At 47.0% G+C, this 27,039-nt stretch overlaps 2 protein-coding genes across 6 annotated transcripts in view; both read right to left on the reverse strand.

Annotated features, from left to right (window-relative positions):
* HDAC8 (histone deacetylase 8) overlaps positions 1-10,329 on the reverse strand; it is a 114,214-nt gene extending 103,885 nt beyond the window's left edge. The window contains exons 1-4 of the mRNA XM_038747768.1: positions 9,619-10,329; positions 5,923-5,975; positions 4,297-4,427; positions 297-438 (exon numbers count right to left, since the gene is read on the reverse strand). Coding sequence (XP_038603696.1) covers positions 297-438; positions 4,297-4,427; positions 5,923-5,975; positions 9,619-10,329 — 1,037 coding nt within the window. The remainder of the gene's footprint in view (positions 1-296; positions 439-4,296; positions 4,428-5,922; positions 5,976-9,618) is intronic.
* Positions 10,330-14,895: 4,566 nt separating this feature from the next.
* Positions 14,896-27,039, reverse strand: part of PHKA1 (phosphorylase kinase regulatory subunit alpha 1) — a 71,414-nt gene continuing 59,270 nt past the window's right edge. For all 5 annotated transcript variants that reach the window (XM_038747887.1, XM_038747886.1, XM_038747885.1 and 2 more), the window contains 3 exons: positions 22,548-22,601; positions 20,806-21,006; positions 14,896-17,667 (listed from right to left, as the gene is read on the reverse strand). In XM_038747887.1, coding sequence (XP_038603815.1) covers positions 17,494-17,667; positions 20,806-21,006; positions 22,548-22,601 — 429 coding nt within the window. In that variant the 3' untranslated portion in view covers positions 14,896-17,493. The remainder of the gene's footprint in view (positions 17,668-20,805; positions 21,007-22,547; positions 22,602-27,039) is intronic.

The raw sequence follows: 27,039 nt of genomic DNA on the forward strand, positions 1-27,039 counted from the left end.
GAGGAGTGGAGAATGCGGGTTCGGCTGGAGGAGAGAAGGGAGATAAGGTAGGAGGGGGCCAGGTGATGGAAGGCCTGGAAGCCGAGAGTGAGGAGTAGATGCTTGATGCGTAGTTTGACAAGCAGCCATTGGAGATTTTTGAGGAGGGGAGTAACATGCCCAGAGCTTTTCTGCACAAAGATGATCCGGACAGCAGAGTGAAGTATAGACTGAAGAAGGGAGAGACAGGAGAATAGGAGATCAGAGAGGAGGCTGACTGCTTCCCACACCAGGGAGTGAAGAGGCCGTCGACTTACTTTTTCGCGTGGTGCCAACCTCCGGCCCAGTTAATGGCGATTTTGCATTTTCCATCAATCAGGCACTGGGCAGCAGTGATTGTAGCGCCGCTCACCGCGGCCGCATAGTCAAATATCCCTTCAGTGGCTGGACAGTCATATCCTGAGGGCAGACACCAAAAGACAGTTAGCTCGGAGATGAAACACAGAGAGGTATGGGCTGGGAGAGATAGAGACGATTAATGATAGTAACTACTACTACTACTACTACTACTACTACTACTACTACTAATGAGGGTAATGATGCTTACTATATGCCAGGCACTGTACTAAGTGTTGGGGTGGATATAAGCAAATCAAGTTGGTCACAGTTCCCATAAGGGGCTCACGGTCTCAATCCCCATTTTACAGATGAGGGAACCGAGGCACAGAGAAGTGAAGAGACATGCCCGAAGTCACGCAGCAGCCAAGTGGCGGAGTCGGGATTAGAACCCATGACTTTCTTACTCCCGGGCCCGGGCGCTAGCCACTACGCCATGCTGCTTCTCTAAGCAGGTGATAAGGGGTTGGACGAGATACTAGATGGTCTGATCGGATGCAATCCAAGAACAGACTGAGCATTCATTCATTCAATCGCATTTATTGAGCGCTTACTGTGTGCAGAGCACTGTATTGAGCAACAACCCGTTGACCAAAGTGGGTGCTGGGCCCCAAATGCAGCATGGCTTAGTGGCTAGCACACAGGCCTGGGAGTCAGAAGGACCTGGGTTCTAATCCCGGCTCCACCGCATGTCTGCTGGGTGACCATGGACGAGTCACTTCACTTCTCCGGGTCTCAGTAACCTCATCTGTAAAAGGGGACTAAGGGTGTGAGCCCTATGTGGGACAGGGACCGGGTCCAACCTAACTTGAATCTACCCCAGTGCTCAGAACGATGCTTGGCACATAGTAAGCGCTTAACGAGTACCATAATTATTATTATTACCCTGTCTCCCCAACATCAGGAGGGTTGAAGCAGTTTACAATCAGAAAACATTGCCTGGAGAGTTGAGGGGCTGGAGCACTGCCCCTCAAAGTAATATTCCTCTCCTTCTCCCCATCCCCCCCACCCTACCTCTTTCCCCTCCCCACAGCACCTGTATATACGTTTGTACAGATTTATTACTCTATTTTACTTGTACATATTTACTATTCTATTTACTTTGTTAATGATGTGCATTTAACTTTAATTCTATTTGTTCTGACAATACATATTTACTATTCTGTTTATCTTGTTAATGATGTGCATTTAGCTTTAACTCTGTTCTGATGATACATATTTACTATTTTATTTATTTTGTTAATCATGTGCATTTAGCTTTAATCCTATTTGTTCTGACAACTTGACACCTGTCCACATGTTTTGTTTTGTTGTCTGTCTCCCCCTTCTAGACTGTGAGCCCGTTGTTGGGTAGGGGCCGTCTCTATGTGTTGCCAACATGTACTTCCCAAGTGCTTAGTACAGTGCTCTGCACACAGTAAGCGCTCAATAAATACGACTGAATGATAATAATAATAATGTTGGTATTTGTTAAGCACTTGGTGCAAAGCACTGTTCTAAGCGCTGGGGAGGTTACAAGATGATCAGGTTGTCCCACAGGGGGCTCACAATTTCAATGCCCATTTTCCAGATGAGGTAACTGGGGCACAGAGAAGTGACTGAATGATTAATGTTTTAGTGCCCCATTTGACTGTTCAATTTTTAATTTGCTCCTACTGTTGGTCACCCTTTACCCTCCCACCCTGGAAGTCTGGGAGGTCCGGTAGCTGATCAGACTAGTTCGTATCGACCGCAGCGTTTAGCACGGTAAGCAGCGAATAAATTCCAAAATTAAAATGAATCGACGATCTCTGTGTCTGTATCTCCCACTCGCTCTTAGATCCTGAGGCCATTATAGGACGGGGATATGTGTTCATTATCTTTTATTTACCCCGATGCTTGCAACGTAATAAACACTTCATAAATATTACAGCCACTGCTAATCAATCCACTGGGGGTCTTTTCCCAGAAATTTGCCAGTCGCTGTAGATTTTACGAAGCAAATAATTCACTGATAGGATTAAACTGTGGGCAGGGAATGGGTCTGTTAATTCCGATGTAGTGTACTCCCCCACTGCTTAGTACAGTGCTCTGCACCTAAATACCATGGAATGATTGACTGATTAATAAGTGAACCAATCTGAGGCAAACTCCAGCCTTCTGTTGGTGCACTCTGCTCTATTCTTTGCTACCCTCCTTCCTGTTTCTCTCGAAACTGTCCTCTCTATAAATACTCCTAACCAAGTTGTTCCAAAAGTGGGAAAATGATTTCATTCTGATGCGTCTGTCGCGTTGGGAGCAGAGAAGAGGCGGTAAGTAGGCGTACCAGTGGGAACTGAAGAAGAACGACGTTTATGATACAGAGGTAAACTAAAATGAAGATATGATAATATTACCAATGGTATATGTTGCCAACTTGTACTTCCCAAGCACTTAGTACAGTGCTCTGCACACAGTAAGCGCTCAATAAATACGATTGATGATGATTATTTGTTAGGTGCTTACTATGTGACAAGAGAAGTTCTAAGCGCTGGGGTAGATACTACTTCATCAGACCAGGCACAGTCTCTGTCACTCATTCGTTCAATTGTATTTATTGAGCGCTTACTGTGTGCAGAGCACTGTACTAAGCGCTTGGGAAGTACAAGTCGGCAACATATAGAGACGGTCCCTACCCAACAACGGGCTCACGATCTAGAAGGGGGAGACAGACAACAAAACATGTAGACAGGTGTCAAAACCGTCAGAATAAATAGAATTACAGCTATATGCACAACATTAACGAAATAGAGTAGTAAATACGTACAAGGAAAATAAATGGAGTAATAAATCTGTACAAATATATACAAGTGCTGTGGGGAGGGGAAGGGGGTAGGGCGGGGGGGGACGGGGAGGAGGAGAGGAAAAAGGGGCTCTGTCTCACATGCGGCTCACAGGCTACGTAGGCAGGAGAACAGGCTAACTGAATTCCCACTTTACAGTTGAGGAAACTAAGAAGCGAAGTGACTTGCCCAGCGTCACACAGCGGACAAGTGGCGGAGGCAGAATTAGAACCCAGGTCCTTCCAACTCCCAGTCCTGGGCTCTTTCCATCAGGTCACCCTGCTTCCCAGAGCCCAGGCCTGGGAGTCAGAAGGTCATGGGTTCTAATCCGGACTCCGCCACTTGTCCGCTGTGTGAACTTGGGCAAGTTGCTTCACTTCTCTGGGCCTCAGTTCCCTCATCTGTACAGTGGGGATTGAGACTGTGAGCCCCTCGTGGGGCAGGGACTGTGTCCAACCCGATCTGCTTGTATCCACCCCAGCGCTTAGTACAATACCTGGTACCAAGTGCATAACAAATACCACCATGTTCTTATATCCTGGACGGAGCAGGGCCGCACCAGCTGGTGTGTGAAGTCTGGGAAAAGCAGAGGATCATCGACCTGAGTTGGCTTGCTTGAGTTTCCAAGGGCCTTCCCACCAAATGGAGCGCATTTGCTTTAGGATGGGGATTGGGAGGGAAAGACTTAGGCATATATGTGTCTATATCTATAATTCTATTTATTTATAATGATGCTACTGATGCCCGTTACCTTGTTTTGATGTCTGTCTCCCCCCCTTCTAGACTGTGAGCCCATTGCGGGCAGGGATCGTCTCTATCTGCTGCTGAACTGTACTTCCCAAGTGCTTAGAACAGTGCTCTGCACACAGTACGGCTGAATGAATGAAAGGGCTCTCAATCAATCAATCGTATTTATTGAGTGCTTACTGTGTGCAGAGCACTGTACTAAGCGCTTGGGAAGTACAAGTTGGCAACATAAAGAGACAGTCCCTACCCAACAGTGGGCTCACAGTCTAAAAGGGGGAGACAGAGAACAAAACCAAACATACTAACAAAATAAAATAAATAGAATAGATATGTACAATTAAAATAAACCAGCTGCCCGGTGAAGTCACTTTACCTAGACCGTATTCTACCGATTCCGGGTGATCGTCGTCCCCTTCCTCGCTGACCTTCTGGAGGTGCTGCAGATAGGCATCGGTGTGAAAGGTTGCCATCTCCTCCATGGAGGCCACTTTGGGTTTGACCACCCTAAAGATACGGGAAGGAACAGAGAGGGGTGAGGAAATCAGTCCGGGGGGCGGTCTGCAGCTGCCGGGGTGGGGAGAAGACAGCAGTCGGAGTGGGAAATGAACCTCCCGCCTCTGATTCTCCGGCAGACATGAGAAAGAATACACTCTGCTCCCCCTGCCCTCACGTCATTCTTCACTTCCTCCCAGCCACGGTGATGACTCTCTCTACTAAGGGGCGACGGCGGGACAGATGTGTGAGTCTCCGTTCTTCCCCCGGTTTCCATCGTTTCCTAACTCAAGTGTTCTGGGTCAGTAGAGGTGAAGGAGTAAGAGAACGTTGGAAAAAACAAATGAACCCCTATTGGGAAATTTCACTCGGTCGACTGAGGTAGACCAGCAGCCCGGTTCTTAATTAACTGGATTAATAACCGGACTGAGGTCAGGGTGAATTGCCAGTTTAATGTCTGGAAACACCTACATTACAAATCATTCTTCAGCGATTCAATGATTAGCCCATCACTAATATGTCCCCATGCTTGGATATCTCTGAACCCCCAAGGCCACTGCCTTCCATCGTGAACAATATTTTACTTCAGGGGACTTAACTTATAAAACACCAAAAGAAACTCATTACAGACATACTGTAATCCAGGGCTTCTCTCCTTGGATGTCCTGCCATCACTTCACAGTTATCATGTCCAAAACCGAACTCCTTAACTTCCCACCCATACCCTGTCCTCCCCGTCTTTCCCATCACAATAGACAGCATCACCATTTTCCCAGGCTCACAATCCCATAAACCTGGTATTAATCCTCGATTCATCTCTCTCATTCAACCCACGTTCTATTCTTAATTGAACCTGTCAGTTCCTGTATATATGTATATGTACATATTTATTACTCCATTTATTTTACTTGTACGTATTTGTTCTATTTATTTTATTTTGTTACTATGTTTTGTTGGCTGTCTCCCCCTTCTAGACTGTGAGCCCACTGTTCGGTAGGGACTGTCTCTATATGTTGCCAACTTGTACTTCCCAAGCGCTTAGTACAGTGCTCTGCACACAGTAAGTGCTCAATAAATACGATTGAATGACTATACTGAAACCCATACTCCTTCAGTTTCAGGAACTAGGTTAGAGCGTCGCATATTAACTGTACTGGAAATCGACAAATGGGAGTTGGGAGCCTTAAACGTGAGAAGCAGCGTGGCTCAGTGGCTAAAGCACAGACCCGGGGAATCAGAAGGTCACTGGTTCTAATCCCGGCTCTGCCGCGGGTTGGCTGCGCGACCTTGGGCAAGTCACTTAACTTCTCTGGGCCTCTTCCCTCATCTGTAAAAAATGGGGATGAAGACTGTGAGCCCCATGTGGGGCAGGGACTGCGTCCAACATGATTAACTTGTATGTACCCCAGCGCTTAGAACAGTGCAAGGCACACACAGTAAGCACTTAACAAGTACCATCATTATGATTATGTGGAAAATGAACTCTGGGAAAAAAAAAAAAACTTACCTCATTAACTTGAGCAATGCATATGCTTCAATCAACGAATGCACCATGCTGGCCTAATAAGGGGAGGGGAAAAAGAAGGTGCTTATTTTTTTTTCTTTACGGTTCTTCCACTTTTCCATAAATCTCAAAATCGCATCAGATTTGTTCTAGCTCCCCCCCGCCCCAACACCCTCCAACTGTCTGTTTAAACTGTAAACTCGCTGAGGGCGGGGAACATACCCACCAACTCTATTATAGTGTATAGTGTATTTGTTACTCAGTCGTACTTCCCAACCGCTTAGTATTGTGCTCTGCACACAGTAAGCACTCAGTAAATATGACTGGATTAGTACAGTGCTCTCCATGCAGTAAGTGCTCAATCAATACCACTGATTGACTGATTTAAAGTTCAATGGAGTCAGTGGGGTCAAGTCCCAGGGTCACCTTATGGTTCACTTCCCAGCTGGGTTTCTGGACCCTATTGCTAAAGTCCCCAACTAGCTCTTTCACAGCCCACTGTCCAGGATCATCAATCGCATTTATTGAGCGCTTACTGTGTGCAGGATGTCCCACCTCTCCTCAGCACCCCAAAACCTGCCCTTTCAGTGCCGAGTCCTCCCCTTAAATCATCTAACATGCATCCCTGCTCACACTCCGGGGTCCCCTGTGATCCCCTTCTGTCTCACAGCTGCAGTCACACACTTCTGGGTCACTTCTTTGGGCCTCGGTGATCTCATCTGTAAACTGGGGATTGAGATCATGAGCCCCACGGGGGACAGGGACTGTATCCAACCTGATCTGCTTGTATCCACCCTAGCATCTGTGGCTCAGTGGAAAGAGCACGGACTTGGGAGTCAAAGGTCACAGGTTCTAATTCCGGCTCCACCACTTAGCTGTGTGACTTTGGGCAAGTCGCTTAACTTCTCTGTGCTTCAGTTCCCTCATCTGTAAAATGGGGATTAAGTCTGTGAGCCCCACGTGGGACAACCTGATTACCCTATATCCCCCCAGCGCTTAGAACACTGCTTGATACATAGTAATCACTTAACAAATACATTATTATTACAGTGCCTGGCAAATTGTTAAGCACTTAACAAAGACTATAATTATTATTATTATTATTATTATTTGCCCCCTTTATTCACGCCCCCTTCCCCCATCCCCACAGCACTTATGTCCGTATCAATCATTTATTTATTTCTATTAATGTCTGTCACCCCCCTCTGACACTCTTAAGCTCTCTGTGAACAGAGAACCTGTCTACCAACTCTGTTGTACTGCAGGACTCTACCAAGTGCTTAGTCCAGTGCTCTACACACAGTAAGCACTCAATATACAATATGGCTTGATTGGTTCCATTACTGGCAGGCAACATGACTGCTAATTCTGTTGTACTGTGCTCTCCAAAGCGCTCAGTCCAGTGCTCTGCACACAGAGAGTAGTCAATAAATACTACTGATTGACTGCTTCCGTTATGGACAGGAAACGTGTCTGCTAATTCTGTTGTACAGTGCTCTTCCAAGTGCTTAGCCCACTCATTCATTATTTCAATCGTATTTATTGAGAGCTTACCGTGAGTAAAGCACCGGACTAAGCGCTTGGGAGAGACCAATACAACAGTAAGCGATCCATCATTCTTCCAGGGGTCAGGGAGCTCCTTCTTTTGTCAGATGTGTCCCCCTCTCCTCTCTCTCTCCCACTCTGGCGTCCCCTATTTGTATCCTCCCCAGCAGCGTGGTTTAGTGGCAAGAGCCCATGCTAGGGAGTCAGAGGCCATGGGTTCTAATCCCGGCTCCGCCACTTGTCAGCTGGGTGACAGTGGACAAGTCACTTCACTTCTCTGTGCCTCGGTTACCTCATCTGTAATATGGGGATTAAGCTTGTGAGCCCCACCTGGAACAACCGGATCACTCATCCTATCCCGACTGGATTACTTCATCAGCCTCCTCTCTGATCGCCCATCCTCCTGTCTCTCCCCACTTCAGTCTATACTTCACTCTGCTGTCCGGATCATCTTTGTGCAGAAACACTCCCCTCCTCAAAAATCTTCAGTGGCTGCCTGTCAACCTACGAATCAAGCAAAGACTCCTCACTCTCAGCTCCAAGGCTGTCCATCCCCTCGCCCCCTCCTACCTCACCTCCCTTCTCTCCTTCTCCAGCCCAGCCCGCACCCTCTGCTCCTCTGCCTCCGCTAACCTGCTCTTCCTCCCTTCAAAGCCCTACTGAGAGCTCACCTCCTCCAGGAGGCCTTCCCACACTGAGCCCCCTTTCTCCTCCCCTCCTCCTCTCCATCACCCCGACTCCCTCCCTCTGCTCTACCCCCTTCCCCTCCCCACAGCACTTCTGTATATTTGCTCATATTTATTACTCTACTTATTTTATTAGTGATGTGTATGTATATCTATAATTCTACTTATTTATATTGATGCTACTGATCTTTGATGCCTCTTTCCCCCTTTCTAAGCTGTGAGCCCCTGTGGGCAGGGATTGTCTCTGTTGCTGAATTGTACTTTCCAAGCATTTAGTACAGGGCTCTGCACACAGTAAGCACTCAATAAATACGACTGAATGAATGAATTACCTTGCATCTACTCCAGGGCTTAGCACAATGCTTCGCACATAGTAAGTGCTTAACAAATACATTATCATTATTATTAGTAGTAGTACACTGCTTCTCACATAGTAAGCACTTAACAAATACCATCGTTATTAGTAGCTCATAGAACAGTGCCTGGCACATAGTGCTTAACAAATACCATCATTATTATTAGTAGTAGTACTACTAGTAGTAGTGCAGAGCCTCGCACACAACAAGCGCTTAGCAAATACCATTATTATTAGTAGTAGTACAGTGCCTGGCACATAGTAAGCACTTAACAATTAGCACCATTATTATTAGTACAGTGCCTCATACCCAGTAAGCGTTTAACAAATGTCATCATCATTGTTAAAATTATTATTAGTGCAATGCCTCGCACATAGCGCTTAACAAATGCCATCATCGTTATTATTTTTATTATTAGTGCAATGCCTAGCACATAGTAAGCGCTTAACAAATGCCCTCATTATTAGTACAGTGCCTTGCACATAGTAAGCGCTTAACAAATGCCATCATTGTTATTATTTTTATTATTAGTGCAATGCCTAGCACATAGTAAGTGCTTAACAAATGCCCTCATTATTAGTACAGTGCCTCGCACATAGTCAGCGCTTAACAAATGCCATCACCGTTATTATTTTTATTATTAGTGCAATGCCTAGCACATAATAAGCGCTTAACAAATGCCCTCATTATTAGTACAGTGCCTCGCACATAGTAAGCGCTTAATACCATCATTATTAATATCAGTACAGTGCCTCGCACATTGTAAGCGCTTAACAAATACATCAGAATTATTATTAGAAGTCGTAGTAGTACAGTGCTTCGCACTAGTAAGCGCTTAACAAATGCCCTCATTATTAGTACAGTGCCTCGCACATAAGCGCTTAACAAATACCATCATTATTATCAACATTAGTTCAGTGCCTCGCACATTGTAAGCGCTTAACAAATACATCAGAATTATTATTATTAGAACTCGTAGTACTCCAGTGCTTCGCACTACTAAGCGCTTAACAAATGCCATCATCATTATTATTAGTGCAATGCCTCGCCCATAGGAAGCGCTTAATAAATACCATTATAAGAATTATTATTATTATTATCATCATCATTACCCTTTTGGGGACCTTGGACAGGGAGTCGCAGGCAGTGACATACTCAGGGCTGTAGATATACACCGGGGGCAGCCGCTGCGTCTTCCCCCCATGCGGCTGATGCGGCTGCAACGGGTGCAACGGCTGCAGCCGCTCCGGCTGCAACCGCTCCTGATGCAACGGCTGCAGCTCCCGAGGCTGCAACTGCTCCTGCTGTAACAGCTCCTGAGGCTGCAACTGCTCCTGCTGCAACAGCTCCTGAGGCTGCAACTGCTCCTGATGCAACAGCTGCTCCTGATGCAACGGCTGCAGCTCCTGCGCCTGCAACTGCTCCGGATGCAACGGCTGCACCACCTGAGGCTGCAACTGCTTCTGCTGCAACAGCTGCAGCTCCCGCGGCTGCCACTGCGCCTGATGCACCGGCTGCAGCTCCTGAGGCTGCAACTGCTCCTGATGCCACAGCTGCAGCTGCCGCGGCTGCAACTGCTCCTGACTCAACAGCTGCTCCTGCTGCACCGGCTGCAGCTCCTGAGGCTGCAAATGCTCCTGCTGCAGCCGCTCCTGATGCACCAGCTGCAGCTGCTGCAACTGCTCCTGACTCAACAGCTGCTCCTGATGCAACGGCTGCAGCTCCGGCGGCTGCAACTGCTCCTGCTGCAGCTTCTCCTGAGGCTGCAGCTGCTCCTGCTGCAACTGTTCCAGCTGCAACGTCTGCTGCTCCTGCCGCCGCATCTTCCGCCGGCCTCTCCCGGCTCCGGCCGCGGCGGTGCCCCTTCAATCACGTCCCCCACCCGCGGCTCCGCACACCGCGGGACATTCGGTCCGCGCTCCCTAAGGTTCCGGCAAAAGCCGCTACCCTCTCCAAGCCTCCTCCGAGCCGCCACCGGAACCCCACTGGATCGGGAGTCCCAGGATCGTACAGATCGAGCGGGTGGATCCGTATTTTATTGGCTCGTCCGGGTGTATTTTGTAACACCAACGAAAGCCCGGGAGCGCTTGTTTCCCTCCGGACACATTTGAAGTGAACACCGAAGAGGCGCGGTGCATGCCGGAAGTTGTAGTTTTCAGGCCCCGGGCCTCTGCTCCCAAACACCAGCAAGGCTCCCCGGGACCAGCACGGGCCCATACAGTCATTCACTCAATTTAGTCATTCATTCATTCAATCGTATTTATTCATTCATTCATTCAATCGTATTTATTGAGCACTTACTGTGTTTAGTCTAGACTGTGAGCCCACTGTTAGGTAGGGACCGTCTTTATATGTTGCCAACTTGTACTTCAGTCATTCATTCATGCATGCATTCTTTCATTCATTCAATCGTATTTATTCATTCATTCATTCAATAGTATTTATTCATTCATTCAATCATATTTATTCATTCATTCATATTTATTGAGCGCTTACTGTGAGCAGTCTAGACTGTGAGCCCACTGTTGGGTAGGGACTTCTTTATATGTTGCCAACTTGTACTTCAGTCATTCATTCATGCACGCATTCATTCATTCAATCGTATTTATTCATTCATTCAATCATATTTATTCATTCATTCATTCAATGGTATTTATTGAGCGCTTACTGTGTGCAGTCTAGACTGTGAGCCCACTGTTGGGTAGGGACTGTCTTTATATGTTGCCAACTTGTACTTTAGTTATTCATTCATTCATGCATTCATTCAATCGTATTTATTCATTCATTCAATCATATTTATTCATTCAATCGTATTTATTGAGCGCTTACTGTGAGCAGTCTAGACTGTGAGCCCACTGTTGGGTAGGGACTGTCTTTATATGTTGCCAACTTGTACTTCAGTCATTCATTCATGCATGCATTCATTCATTCAATCGTATTTATTCATTCATTCAATTATATTTATTCATTCAATCATATTTATTGAGCGCTTACTGTGAGCAGTCTAGACTGTGAGCCCACTGTTGGGTACGGACTGTCTTTATATGTTGCCAACTTGTACTTCAGTCATTCATTCATGCACGCATTCATTCATTCAATCGTATTTATTCAGTCATTCATTCAGTCGTATTTATTGAGCGCTTACTGTGTGCAGTCTAGACTGTGAGCCCACTGTTGGGTAGGGACTGTCTTTATATGTTGCCAACTTGTACTTCAGTTATTCATTCATGCATGCATTCATTCATTCAATCGTATTTATTCATTCATTCAATCATATTTATTCATTCAATCGTATTTATTGAGCACTTACTGTGTGCAGTCTAGACTGTGAGCCCACTGTTGGGTAGGGACTGTCTTTATATGTTGCCAACTTGTACTTCAGTCATTCATTCATACACGCATTCATTCATTCAATTGTATTTATTGAGCACTTACTGTGTGCAGTCTAGACTGTGAGCCCACTGTTGGGTAGGGACTGTATATGTTGCCAACTTGTACTTCCCAAGCGCTTAGTACAGTGGTCCGCACACAGTAAGCGCTCAATAAATACGATTGATTGACTGATTGCAGAGCACCGTACTAAGGGAAGCAGCGTGGCTCAGTGGAAATAATAATAATAATAGCATTTATTAAGTGCTTACTATGTGCCAAGCACTGTTCTAAGCGCTGGGGAGGTAACAAGGTGATCAGGTTGTCCCACGGGGGGCTCACAGTCTTCATCCCCATTTTCCAGATGAGGGAACTGGGGCACAGAGAAGTGAAGTGACTTGCCCAGCGTCACACAGTTGACATGTAGAAGCAGCGTGGCTCAGTGGAAAGAGCCTGGGCTTTGGAGTCCAAAGTCATGGGTTCGAATCCCAGCTCTGCCAATTGTCAACTGTGTGACTTTGGGCAAGTCACTTAACTTCTCTGGGCCTCAGTTCCCTCATCTGTAAAATGGGGATGAAGACTGAGCCCCCCGTGGGACAACCTAATCACCTTGTAACATCCCCAGCGCTTAGAACAGTGCTTTGCATGTAGTAAGCGCTTAATAAATGCCATTATTATTATTATTATTATTAATTGGCGGAGCCAGGATTTGAACTCATGACCTCTGACTCCAAAGCCAGGGCTCTTTCCGCTGAGCCACGCTGCTTCTCAGAGCATGGGCTTTGGAGTCAGTGGTCAGGGATTCAAATCCCAGCTCTGCCAATTGTCAGCTGGGTGACTTTGGGCAAGTCACTTCACTTCTCTGGGCCTCAGTTCCCTCATCTGTAAAATGGGGATTTAGGCTGTGAGCCCCTTGTGGGACAACCTGATCACCTTGTAACCTCCCCAGTGCTTAGAACAGTACTTTGCACATAGTTAGCGCTTAATAAATGCCATTATTATTATTATTACTAAGCGCAAGCACAAGTTGGCAACATATAGAGGTGGTTCTTACCCAACAGTGGGCTGTCTACATTTATTGAGTGCTTACTGTGTGCAGAGCACTGTACTAAGCACTTAATAATGGTATTAAGCGCTTACTATGTGCGAAGCACTGTTCTAAGCACCGGGGAGGTTACAAGGTGATCAGGTTGTCCCATGGGGGACTCATAGTCTTCATCCCCACTTTACAGATGAGGTAACTGAGGCCCAGAGAAATGAAGTGACTTGCCCAAAGTCACACAGCTGACTGTTGGCAGGGCCGGGATTTGAACCCATGACCTCTGACTCCAAAGCCCGGGCTCTTTCCACTGAGCCACGCTGCTTCTCAATAATAATAAGAATAATGATGGCATTTGTGAAGCGCTTACTATGTGCCAAGCACTGTTCTAAGCACTGGGGAGGATACCAGTTGATCAGGCTGTCCCATGTGGGGCTCACAGTCTTCATCCCCATTTTACAGATGAGGGAGCTGAGGCCCAGAGAGGTGAAGTGACTTGCCCAAAGTCACACAGGTAACAAATAATAATAATGATGGCATTTGTTAAGTGCTTACCATGTGCAAAGCGCTGTTCTAAGCACTGGGGAGGATACAAGTTGATCAGGCTGTCCCATGTGGGGCTCACAGTCTTCATCCCCATTTTACAGATAAGGGCACAGAAAAGTTAAGTGACTTGCCTAAAGTCACACAGCTGACAATAATAATAATAATGATGGCATCTGTTAAGCGCTTACTATGTGCAAAGCACTGTTCTAAGCACTGGGGAGGATACAAGGTGATCAGGCTGTCCCATGTGGGGCTCACAGTCTTAATCCCCATTTTACAAATGAGGTAACTGAGGCCCAGAGAAGTGAAATGACTTGCCCAAAGTCACACAGCTGACAAATGGTGGAGTCGGAATTTGAACCCATGACCTCTGACTCCCAAGCCCGTGCTCTTTCCATTGAGCCACGCTGCTTGTACTTCCCAAACGCTTAGTACAATGCTCTGCACACAGTAAGCGCTCAATAAATACGACTGAATGAATGAATGAAATGCTTCTCCTCAGTGGAAAGAGCCCAGGCTTGGGAGTCAGAGGTCATGGGTTCTAATCCCAGCTCTGCCACTTGTCAGTTGTGTGACTTTGGGTAAATCACCTCACTTCTCTGGGCCTCAGTGACCTCATCTGGAAAATGGGGATGAAGACTGTGAGCCCCACGTGGGACAACCTGATTACCTTGTATCCCCCCAGCGCTTAGAACACTGCTTGGCATATAGTAAGCGCTTAACAAATACCATTATTATTTTAGAGAAGCAGCATGGCTCAGTGGAAAAAACACGGGCTTGGGAGTCAGAGGTCATGGGTTCTAATCCCGACTCCGCCGCTTGTCAGCTGTGTGACTTTGGGCAAGTCACTTTACTTCTCTGGGCCTCAGTTCCCTCATCTGTAAAATGGGGATGAAGACTGTGAGCCCCACGTGGGACAGCCTGATCACCTTGTTACCTCCCCAGCGCTTAGAACAATGCTTTGCACATAGTAAGCACTTAATAAATATCATTATTATTATTATATTTGTACAGATTACTCTATTTTACTTGTCCATATTTGCTATTCTATTTTGTTAATGATGTGCATATAGCTGAAATTCTATTTGTTCTGACAGTTTTGACACCTGTCTACATGTTTTCTTTTGTTGTCTGTCTCCCCCTTCTAGACTGTGAGCCCACTGTTGTGTAGGGACCGTCTCTATCTGTTGCCGACTTGTACTTCCCAAGCACTTAGTACAGTGCTCTGCACACAGTAAGCGCTCAATAAATACGATGGAATGAATGAAGGAGTTAAGGACTGTAAGCTCATCGTGGGCAGGAACTGTCACTGTTTACTGTTGTACTGGACTTCCCCAAGCACAGGGCTCTGCACACAGTAAGCTCTCAATCAATACAACCGAATGAACTTGGATAGCCAAGTTGACACCCCCAACAATAAAAACCAATCGGCCCATTAACAAGACAGACATAACGCAACCGTTTTATTTTGTTTCCACCCTTCAAAATATATTCAACTTTTTTAAAAAGCAGCACAAACTACATGCGCTTTCAGCTCCACACACTTCAAACTACACACACACACTGGATTTTAGGAAGTGACATTAAAAGATGGACGGCTAAATAGTGCTTCATGGAGGCCTCGCGGTCGAAGTGCAAATGAGGGAAACTCGAGCAATGCAGAGACCAGTGTCAGTACGATGACAGGTTAGTGGCTTTTTCCACCTGCAAACTACATCAGAAAAGCCCACCTTTGTTCCAGCTACACTACTGCATAGCCAAACACGGGACCAAAAAAAAGGGGGGGAATTTTCACTCCATTCAGAGGGTCCGCAGAGATCACAGAACTACCAACTAGCCCAGGGAAATTGCGAGCTCCGCTACTTGTAAGCCGAGTTTGTTCAGAGGCAAGCCTACTGCCAGTCCGAAAACTACCTAACCGTATCCACGTGGCCTTCCCGTCCTGCGAGTCGGTTAATGAAAGCAGTAGCTTTCTGATACCGTGCAGAACGGAAGTCGTTTTACTTAATAAAGGCTCACCCGATACCGCTGAGTGGTGGTAAATACTTCTGACGGAGGTAAGCGTGCAGCCTGGCCCGATCGGAACGGAACCGGCTGAGGTTGGGCGGACTAGAAAAAGCCACCCGTGGGCCGGGTGGGTTGGTTCAGTCATCATCATCAATCGTATTTATTGAGCGCTTACTATGTGCAGAGCACTGTACTAAGCGCTTGACTGTACTAAGTCCTTCACCCCGGCCTCCTCTTCTCCATCCCTGCTTCAGGAGTTTTGGCCCAAAGGGCCGTGCAACAGGGGTGATTAGCTTGAATCCGTCAACTGGGGTAAATGCCCCCATGGACCGCTCCTCCCTCCACCTCGGGCTACTGGCTTTACAACTACCAGCAGGCCCCACGGGCAACTGCAAGGTGGTAGTTTCCCCCAGCAGCACGCCATTCCACGGGTGTAGACCGTAAGCTCCTCCAGGACAGGTACGGTGTCCTTCCAGGTTTACTGTATGCTTAGGTGCCTAGTACAATGAGTGAATGAATGAATAGTACACTGTTCTGCACACAGCAGGCTTTTAAGTTAATATTAAAAGCTGCTCCTGCTTCAGAACAGGAGCTCTGATGCTGGGAAAAGTGAGTTGGCAATCGATTTTTTTTTTTAAATCAAACAAAACACACACCCACTTCCAAGCCAACCTGAAGAAATAAGGCCAACAACGAATCGCTTATTGAGCAGGCGCTCAATAAATACTAATGAATTCATTCAATCGTATCTATTGAGCGCTTACTGTGTGCAGAGCGCTGTACTAAGTGCTTGGGAAGTATAAGTTGGCAACGTATAGAGACGGTCCCTACCCAACAACAGGCTCACAGTCTAGAAGAATGATTGAATGGGCCCTGGAAGGTTTGGAGCAATGGCAGAGCTTAAGGGAGGAATCTCAGAAAACCTGACTCACTCCACACCCCAGGGTGCTACTAGCTGCTTACTGGACCAAAAAAAGAAAAAAATACCCCACAACCACCCAGAATCCTGTTCTCATCCCACTACAAGCAAGGAGATTCACTAGGGTCTTTCTAGAGGGGGCCTCATCGTTCTGGAAAAAAATCCAAAAACCAAAACAAACCACATTTCCTTTCATGTAGGGGAAAGCCCCTGTATTTTTTGTTCTCAAGAAAAGGGCTGTAGGCTTCAAGGTAAGGCACAGATGCCTTCAAAAAACCATACTGGCCATAGTTGAATATTTTCCTGAAAAGAGAGATGGGGAAGTATGCGGGCACTGGGTTGGGGGTTGAGGAGAGCGGAGGAGAGGCGGTGTGTGCCATGCAAATTCCAAAAGATTGTGGGAATGAATCCAGAATGGGCAGGTCACAGTCTCATTCCTCAGGATGGCATAAGGCCGCAGGGAAGGAAAGAAGGAAGCTGGAAGGTCGGGCCGTTTCCACTCCTCCTCCGATAACAGGCACTTGGAGTTGCTATCAATTTTCAAAACCTCGTCCCCAAAACCAACAAATCGGAGACTCGACACTTTAGGGACACCCCCCTTCACTCACTCACACACACACACACGCTCACAGACTTCTAAATCACACTCAAGGCTGGGGGGAAAGGAGTTAAGAATAAGTTAATATTAAAAGCCGCTCCTGCTTCAGAACAGGAGCTCTGATGCTGGGAAAAGTGAGTTGGCAATAGATTAAAAAAAAAAAAAAAATCAAACAAAAACACACCCACTTCCAAGCCAACCTGAAGAAATAAGGCCACCAACGAATCGCTTAGCTTCACCGTCCATTTCTAGGCACCTGGAGAACCTTTCTCCGCAGAACCGTGTTCACGAGCAGCTATTCGAGAAGAAGGGTTCTGTCTTCTGGTGGAGGAAGTGGTCGGGGTGGGGGGCAAGTGCTCAGGCCATAAAACTTCTGTTCCGAGAAAGGAATGTGCAGTCCGGGCGAGACCGTCCGATCGGAGGCCCTTCCGACGAGCAACCCGGGTCGACGGGGAGGAGGGCGCTTGGGGAGTCGTACTAGAAAGCATCGAAGCCTGGGAAGGCAGCCCTCACTGCATGCTACATGTGCTGTTGGGCAGGAACTCCTGAATGTAGGTGGCCGCGGCTTTGGAGAGGTAGGTCATGGTGCCGAATCGGCCGCTGGGCGCACTGTCATACAGCAGAACGCAGATGCCCGAGGAGGGATCCTTCGCCAACAGGGTGTCGTCGGCCCCGAGGGTTTTCTGGTGGGTTTCCGACGGGGGAGGGAGGAAGAGACGGGACAAAGCGGCGAAAAGTTACAAGACCGAATAAGGGCATCCCTCGAAAGGGGAGCGACGGTCAGCGCCGACAAAACGTCACTTTGGGCATTCATTCATTCGTTCCATCATATTTACTGAGCGCTTACTGTGTGCAGAGCACTGTACTAAGCACTTGGGAAGTTCGACAAGCAGCATGGCTCAATCAATCAATCGATCGTATTTATTGAGCGCTTACTATGTGCAGAGCACTGTACTAAGCGCTGGGGAAGTACAAATTGGCAACATGTAGAGACAGTCCCTACCCAACAGAGGGCTCACAGTCTAAAAGGCTCAGTGGAAAGAGCCCGGGCTTTGGAGTCAGAGGTCATGGGTTCAAATCCCAGCTCTGTCAAATGTCAGCTCGGTGACTATGGGCAAGTCACTTCACTTCTCTGGGCCTCAGTTCCCTCATCTGTAAAAATGGGGATTAAGATTGCGAGCCCCCTGTGGGACAACCTGATCACCTTGTAACCTCCCCAGCGATTAGAACAGTGCTTTGCACATAGTAAGCGCTTAATAGATGCCATTATTATAGAGAAGCAGCGTGGATCAGTGGAAAGAGCCCGGGCTTTGGAGTCAGAGGTCATGGGTTCAAATCCCGGCTCCGCCACTTGTCAGCTGTGTGACTTTGGGCAAGTCACTTCACTTCTCTGTGCCTCAGTTCCCTCATCTGTAAAATGGGGATGAAGACTGTGAGGCCCCCGTGGGACAACCTGATCACCTTGTAACCTCCCCAGCGCTTAGAACAGTGCTTTGCACATAGCAAGCACTTAATAAATGCCATCATTATTATTATTATAATTATTACAAATCGGCAACATATAGAGGAGGTCCCTACCCAACAATGGGCTCACAATCTAGAAGGGAGAGACAGACAACAAACCATGTAGACAGGTGTCAAAACCATCAGAATAAACACAATTATAGCTATATGCATATCATTAATAAAATAGAGTAGTAAATATGTTCAAGTAAAATAAATAGAGTAATAAATATGCACAGGTATATACAAGTGCTGTGGGGAGGGGAACGAGGTAGGGCTGGGGGGCGATGGGGAGGAGGAGAGGAAAAAGGGGGCTCAATGTGGGAAGACCTCTTGGAGGAGGTGAGCTCTCAGTAGGGCTTTGAAGGGAGGAAGAGAGCTAGCTTGGCGGATGTGTGGAGGGAGGGCATTCCAGGCCAGGGAAAGGACGTGGGCCGGGGGCTGACGGTGGGACAGGCGAGAACGAGGCAGACGTGGTCAGGGCAGTTTCCCAACCTGTGTGCCCATTTTGAGTTTCCTGCACTTGTGCACTCCTACACTCTATTTTCTGTTGTTCTGTCTCCAACTCTTCCCACCCTCCACACCACAAGGCTGAAGGCAAATCTCTTCCCTTACCTCATCCTCGGATTCCTCAGACTCAGAATCTGCAAGAAAGGCTAGTGATTTTTGCTCGGCATTTTGAAAGCCTCGGGCAATCACTGTGGAGTGATTGCACGTAATTTTTTTTTTTTCAGGGGGGCGGGGGGCACTACTCTCTGAATGAGGATTTTTCCTAGGTGAAAAAAGTATTATGTTTCACCAGATTACAGGCAGATACTCTCCCATAAATGCCTAAGGAGAACAAAAGACCTCTCTGAGCACGAGTTTGGGAGACAGGTTATGATCCCCATTAGGGTCTTAATAAGGCAGTGTAGCTGCAAATAACTGCGACAAGGGACTTGAATTAGGCCCAAAAAGACTTTAAAAAGCTATCAAATGATGACCCCTGCACCCCGCCAGAGAAACACATATGTGAAAAGACACAGGGCAGAAGAGAAGTGCACAAAAGCCCAGATTTTCTTTCCCCACAGCAATCAGAGCTCCTATACCTGGACACAGCCTAGCGGACCCTCTGGGCTCCCAATAAATCCTTGTGGCTGGCGATAATCTACTTCAAAGAATACTCAGCCAAGGGAAGAGACGCACCAGATTAGAAAAGCAGCAAGGCCTGGTGGACACAGCAGTCAGGGGACCTGAGTTCTAATTCCGGCTCTGCCACTTGTCTGCTGTGTGGCCCTGGGCAAATCGCATAAATGCCACTAACCTCCTCACTGTGCCTTGTTCTCGCCTGTCCGGCCATTGAACCCTGGCTCGCATCCTCCCCCTGGCCTGGAATGCCCTCCCTCCGCACAGCCACCAAACTAGCTCTCTTCCTCCCTTCAAAGCCCTACTGAGAACTCACCACCTCCAGGAGGCCTTCCCAGACTGAGCACCCCCTTCTTCTCTGCTCCTCCTCCCCTCCCCATCACCACCCACTCTCTTCCCCTCCCCACAGCACTTGTGTATATTTGTACATATTTATTACTCTATTTTATTAATGATGTGTATATAGCTATAATTCTATTTAGCTATTCTGATGGTATTGACACCTGTCTACTTGCTTTGTTTTGTTGTCTGACTCCCCCTTCTAGACTGTGAGCCCATTGTTGGGTAGGGACTGTCTCTTCATGTTGCCGATTTGTAATAATAGTAATAATAATAATAATGATGGCATTTGCTAAGCGCTTACTATGTGCAAAGCACTGTTCTAAGCGCTGGGGAGGATACACGGTGATCAGGTTGTCCCTCGTGGGGCTCATAGTCTTAATCCCTGTTTTACAGATGAGGTAACTGAGGCACAGAGAAGTTAAGTGGCTGGCCCAAAATCACACAACTGACAATTGGAGGAGCTGGGATTTGAACCCATGACCTCTGACTCCCAAGCCTGTGCTCTTTCCACTGAGCCATGCTGCTTCTCTATTTGTACTTCCCAAGTACTTACTACAGTGCTCTGCACACAGTAAGCACTCAATAAATACGATTTGAATGAATGAATGAACTTGTTTATGCCTCAATTACCTCATCTGTAAAATGGGGATTAAGACTGTGGGATGTGGACCGTGTCCAACCCAATTACTTTGTATCTATCCCAGAGCTTAGAACAGTGCCTGGCATATAGTAAGCGCATAACAAATGTCATTAGGTCTCTGACAAGTGGAGTGGAAGGAATCAAGAAACGGGCCACAGCTTCTCTGCTAAATCACCCCTTCAGACACTCATTGGAGAAGAGGGCTACCAACCTGTTCTTGCAGAAACAAGTCATTGGCTATATGCACGATCTTTTCCACGGCAATAATACTCCCGATGCTGTGGATTTCAATGTCCGCCAGCATGGTGATGACGAGGATGGCTTCCACCAGAAGTTGCCGGTATTCCGGCTGAGGCACCCGGTTGAGAACCGACTCGACGTGAACGGAGAACTTGATCTCCCCTGGGGTCATCTATGACACAGAAGAATGCCAAAATTCACCCCGAGCCCCTGTGTCCCAAAGGAATTGAGAGGACATTTGAACAGGCAACCCTCTGGTGATGGGGAATGTGGTTCTGGGAGCAGGAGCGAAGCTCCGAAATATTACTTCTGTTCATCCCCACCTCCCCTACACTTTCCAGAATCCTCCATAATCTGTGCCTACCCCTCCTCAGTTGTGCTGTAGTAACATCACTGGTCTCACACCTCCGAGACTTGGATAAAGCCATGCGGGTGGCCCTTGAGTAATTTAATAAAATGAACACCACCACCAGTTTGGTCCCCAGCCACCCAGATTTCAACCAATCAATCAACTGTATTTATTGAGCATAGTAAGTGCTTAATAAATGCCATTATTATTCAACCGTAAGTATTGAGCACTTACTGGGTGAAAAGCACTGTACTAAGCATTTGGGAGAGTACAACGTAACAGAGTTGGTAGATGTGTTTCTTGCCCACCAGAAGTTTAGTCTACAGGGAGGAAATAGACATTAATATCAATAAATTACGGACACATAAGTACTGCTGATTCATTCAGTCAAGGCATCAGTGGTATTTGAGCACTTACTGTTTGCGGAGCACTGCACTGGGCACTTGGGAAATCAATCAATGAATCCATGGTATTTACTGAGTGCCTACTGTGGGCAGAGCACTGTACTATACAGCTGGGAAAGTACAATACCACAGGACTGGCAGGAGCTTGTTTTGTTGTCTGTCTTCCCCTTCTAGACTGTGAGCCCGTTGTTGAGTAGGGACCGTCTTTATATGTTGCCGACTTGTACTTCCCAAGTGCTCTGCACACAGTAAGCGCTCAATAAATACGACTGAATGAATGAATGAATGTCCACCAAGAGCTTACAGTCTACAGAGGATTGGGAAGGATTGCAAGGAGTTGGAGACAGAGTGTCTGTGGTGTCTATTTATTGTTCTATTGCACTCTCCCAAGTGCTTGGTACAGTGCTTTTCACCCAGTAAGTGCTCAATACATATGGTTGAATAATAATGGCATTTATTAAGCGCTTACTATGTGCAAAGCACTGTTCTAAGCGCTAGGGAGGTTACAAGGTGATGGAGTTGTCCCACAGGGGGCTCACAGTCTTAATCCCCCATTTTCCAGATGAGGTAACTGAGGCACAGAGAAGTTAAGTGACTTGCCCAAAGCCACACAGATGACACTTGGTGGAGCTGGGATTTGAACCCATGACCTCTGACTCCAAAGCCCGGGCTCTTTCCACTGAGCCACGCTCAGTTGACTGAATGAATGAATGCAAGTGAAGCAGTCTCCATCCCCTCCACGTCAGAAAGCTCTCAGTCCTGCCTTACCCTGACAAACACAAGGAAGGCCGCCCTGGATTAGCTAAGAGGGATACTCAGGGACTTATCCTTCATTTTTTCATTAAGTCACCTCTTTCCTCCAGAAGCTAGCCACGGGATTCATTTGAAAACAGTCTGCTACTTTGAAAAGTCAGCCTTCGTGGCCAGTCACTGAAACAAGAATGGCCTACGGAGTCTCACCTCTCTGGTGGTTGAAGACGGCAGCACGAAGCCTTCCACAGAGAGCCCGTGGCACTGCGGAAGAGAAGAGGGTTGGATTATCATTCTGGAAGCCGTTCTGTTTTGGTTGATTCTCTGTTTCGGTCGCACTCGGTGACATCGATCAATCGTATTTATTGAGCGCTTACTGTGCGCAGAGCATCGGACTAAGCACTTGGGAGAGTATGATATTAATAGAGTTGGTAGATGGGTTCCCAGCCCACAGGGAGCTTACGGTCTAGAAAAGCTCATAACCTATGAGAAATAGCACAGCCTAATGGCATAGAGCATGGGCTTGGGAGTCAGAGGATGTGGGTCCTAATCCCGGCTCTGCCACGTGTCTGCTGTGTGACCTTGGGCAAGTCGCTTCACTTCTCTGTACCTCAGTTCCCTCATCTGTAAAACAGGGATTAAGACGGTGAGCCCCATGTGGGGCAGAGACTGTGTTCAACCTGATTACTTTGTATCTACCCCAGGGCTTAGAACAGTGCTTGGCACGTAGTAAGCACTTAAATACCATAAATATCATTATTATTATTATTAGAGGTGAAACTCTCCTAGCACAGTTACGACAGGAATCCAGGCTGGCCTTCAAACAAACGTAAACCCACCATGCCGGCAGGCCTTGGGCAAGTTCTGCTCACCACAGCAAGCCACTCTGTCCAAACCTTTAGGAAATGCAATTTCCCCAAGCTCGCAACTGCATTCTGCAGTGAAATTAGTCATTTGTTTTTTTCCTTTCCTCAATTCAGTACCTAAAAGCACCAGGGACTTCGGGATTTGGCTTTTTTCAAAGCTAAATCAACAGTATTTACTGAGTTAAATGACTGCAGGTAAAGAAACAAAGACTTTTTGCCAAAGATCATACACTATTTATGCATCTTTCTGTTCATGCCATGCTATGCACCAAGGTTAGAATACAAAAACAGTGTTCTATTTTTATAATTCTTTGCTCTGTTTTTTGAGTTTTGGCCACCAGACCGCTGAACATTGTAGCTTTAAAAGTCTGCAATTAGCCAACGCATTTGAAAACCAAAACCATAAACGCTGGTCCTGAGGCTGAAAATTTGTGTGCTGTAAGTTTCACACTGGTAATCAATCAGTGGTATTCACTGAGCGCCCACTCTGAGCAGAGCACTGTACTAACAGCTTGGGAGATTACAACAGAATTAGCACACATGTTCCCTGCCCACACGGGCTGATCCTTCTCACCACACAACTGAAATTGCCTGAGTGATAACAATGATTTGTTTTCAAGTGTTTGGTATGTGCCCAGCCCCATGACTCACACAAGGGCAGTCGAGACCTCATTTTAGGGACACGGCTCGTTTCTTCGGCCAGCCCGGCAAAGCCAGACGAGGCCACGCTCACTGTTCAAGCCCCATCTAGCCCAGTCTAACCGCTGCCAAGCTGAGAGATGCCCAAATCTATTCCTTGTTCTTTAAAATCACTGCAGATTGGCTTGTCGACGAGTAGGCTTTGCTATATTGCTGGACTAGCACAGAACCCTTCGACAGAGTAGTGAGCTCTAGACTGTAAGCTCATTGTGGGCAGGGAATGTGTTGTTATACTGTACTCTCCCAGGTGCTTAGTACAGTGCTTTGCACACATTAAGTGCTCAAAAAATACGATCGAATGTCGCTGCCAAGCTGAAAGATGCCCAAATCTATTCCTTGTTCTTTAAAATCATTGCAGATTGGCTTGTCGATGAGTAGGCTTCGCTATATTGCTGGACTAGCACAGAACCCTTCAACAGAGTATTAAGCTCTAGACTGTAAGCTCGTTGTGGGCAGGAAATGTGTCCATTATACTGTACTCTCCCAGGCGCTTAGTACAGTGCTTTGCACACAGTAAGTGCTCAATAAATACGATTGAATGAATGAAAGGACACTAAAGAGTGTCACTTGGATATAACAGAAAAGGGCTGCAGGGCTTCTCTCCAACTTTTCCTCATCTCCCGCTCCCTTCTGTGTTGCCCTGACTTGCTCCCTTTCCTCTCCCCATCCTCCCTCCCACAAGTCCCACAGCACTTGCGTTCATATCTTTCATTTTATGTAATATCCCTTTGCTCTTCCCCCTCCCAACCCCAAAGCACTTTTGAACATATCTGTAATTTTATTAACTTCTACTGATGTCACCTCCTCCAAGAGGCCTTCCCAGACTGAGCCCCTTTTTTCCTCTCCTCCTCCTCACCCACCTGCCCTACCTCCTTCCCCTCCCCACAGCACAAACAAATCTGTTTGTACAGATTTATTACTCTATTTTACTTGTGCATATTTACCATTCTATTTATTTTGTTAATGATGTGCACTTAGCTTTAATTCTATTTGTTCTGATGACCTGACGCCTGTCCACATGTTTTGTTTTGTTGTCTGTCTCCCTCTTCTAGACTGTGAGCCCACTGTTGGGTAGGGACCGTCTCTATATGTTGCCAAATTGTACTTCCCAAGTGCTTAGTACAGTGCTCTGCACACAGTAAGCGCTCAATAAATACGATTGAATGAATGAATGAATGTCTGCCTCCCCCACTCAACACTGTGAGCTCGCTGTGGGCAGGGAATGTCACTGTTTATTGTTGTATTGTACTTTCCCAAGCGCTTGGTACAGTGCTCTGCACATAGTAAGCGCCCAATAAATACACTCCTGAAAGAGGGAGGCCACCATCAGTTGCGAAGATGATTCTGTCCTCTCTCACCCCAATCGAGAAGTGACATGCCCTGCCACCCACCACCTTGGCCGGAGGATGCGAACAGTTCAAATGACGGATAGGGAGGGGAAGGGTGAGAGAAGTGAAAGGGGAAAAAGCCAGAGATTGCTCAAGCCGAATTCCAGATAACATCCAGAGAAGCAGCACGGCCTCGTGGACAGAGAAATGCCTGGGAGTCAAAAGGACCTGGGTTCTAATCCCGACTCTGCCACTTGTCTGCGGTGTGAATTTGGGTAAATCACTTCATTTCCGTGCCTCAGTGACCTCATCTGTAAAATGGGGATTAAGACTGTGAGGCCCTAAGTGGTCTCATGTCCAACCCGATTATCTGGAATCTACTCCGGTGCTTAGTCCCAGCACATAGTAAGCACTCAATGAATGTCATTAAAAAATCATCCCTTCGCTGCTCTCCCTGACTCAAGTTCTTCTCCCCTCCTCCCCCTCCAAGTCCATTCTTCGTTCTCTTCCCGAATCATTGTTATTATCTGAACAGCCTCTTTCTAAAGGTCTCTGAGGCAAGGCACAAAGCCAGCCTTCCCTGGGACAGTAGCACAGGTGGGTGGGTGACTAAACAGGTGAATCTGAGGTTCTTGGGTAATAATAATAACAATAATAATGGCATTGTTAAGCAATTACTATGTGCCAAGCACTGTACTAAGCGCTGGGGTGGACACAAGCAAATCAGGTTGGACATAGTCCCTGTCCCACATGGGGCTTAATCCCCATTTTACAGATTAGGTAACTGAGGCTCCATAGAGAAGTGAAGTGATTTGGCCCAAGGTCTCACGGCAAACAAGCGGCTGAGTCAGGATTAGAACCCATGACCTTCTGACTCCCGGGCCGTGCTCTTTCCACTACATCATGCTGCTTCTATCTTCCTGTGGGGAGCTGGCTCCTATCTTGAAATAAGATAGAATAGAGATAAGCATTTAGGTCTTTGTTCTCAGAGTGTTTGCCATTTGAAGTCTTTTAATTTTCTTTTTATTTTATTTTGTTAGTATGTTTGGTTTTGTTCTCTGTCTCCCCCTTTTAGACTGTGAGCCCACTGTTGGGTAGGGACTGTCTCTATATGTTGCCAATTTGTACTTCCCAAGCGCTTAGTACAGTGCTCTGCACATAGTAAGCGCTCAATAAATACGATTGAAAGTCCTAATCAGGAGGAAACCTAGCATTAGCTGAGGGTTCCTGGCCATGGACTCAGGCACTGAAACTCAGTTCTCAGGGCCAAGCACCAATATGGTTCTGGAGTAGTCACTCTGAAGTCTTAGACTGTCATTTAGCCCTTCTTCCCTCACCTTCTCACCCCCAAATTCTCTCCTTCTGCCTCCCCTGCAGGCCTCTACCTCCTCTTGGGAAACATAATGATGGTATTTGTTAAGCGCTCACTATGTGCAAAGCACTGTTCTAAGCACTGGAAAGGTTACAAGGTGATCAGGTTGTCCCACAGGGGCCTCACTGTTTTAATCCCCATTTTACAGATGAGGTAACTGAGGCCCAGAGAAGTTAAGTGACTTGCCCAAAGTCTCACAGCTGACTGTTGGTGGAGCCGGGATTTGAACCCATGACCTCTGACTCCAAAGCCCGGGCTCTTTCCACTGAGCCACGCTGAAACATGAGCATCATGGAGTCCTGGATCAGCGTCAAAAGACTTCCGAGTGGCCACGGCTAGCTCTCTTCCTCCCTTCAAAGCCCTACTGAGAGCTCACCTCCTCCAGGAGGCCTTCCCACACTGAGCCCCCTCCTTCCTCTCCCCCTTCTCGCCCTCCC

This window comes from Tachyglossus aculeatus, chromosome 6, assembly GCF_015852505.1.
Source record: "Tachyglossus aculeatus isolate mTacAcu1 chromosome 6, mTacAcu1.pri, whole genome shotgun sequence".
Taxonomy (NCBI): domain Eukaryota; kingdom Metazoa; phylum Chordata; class Mammalia; order Monotremata; family Tachyglossidae; genus Tachyglossus; species Tachyglossus aculeatus.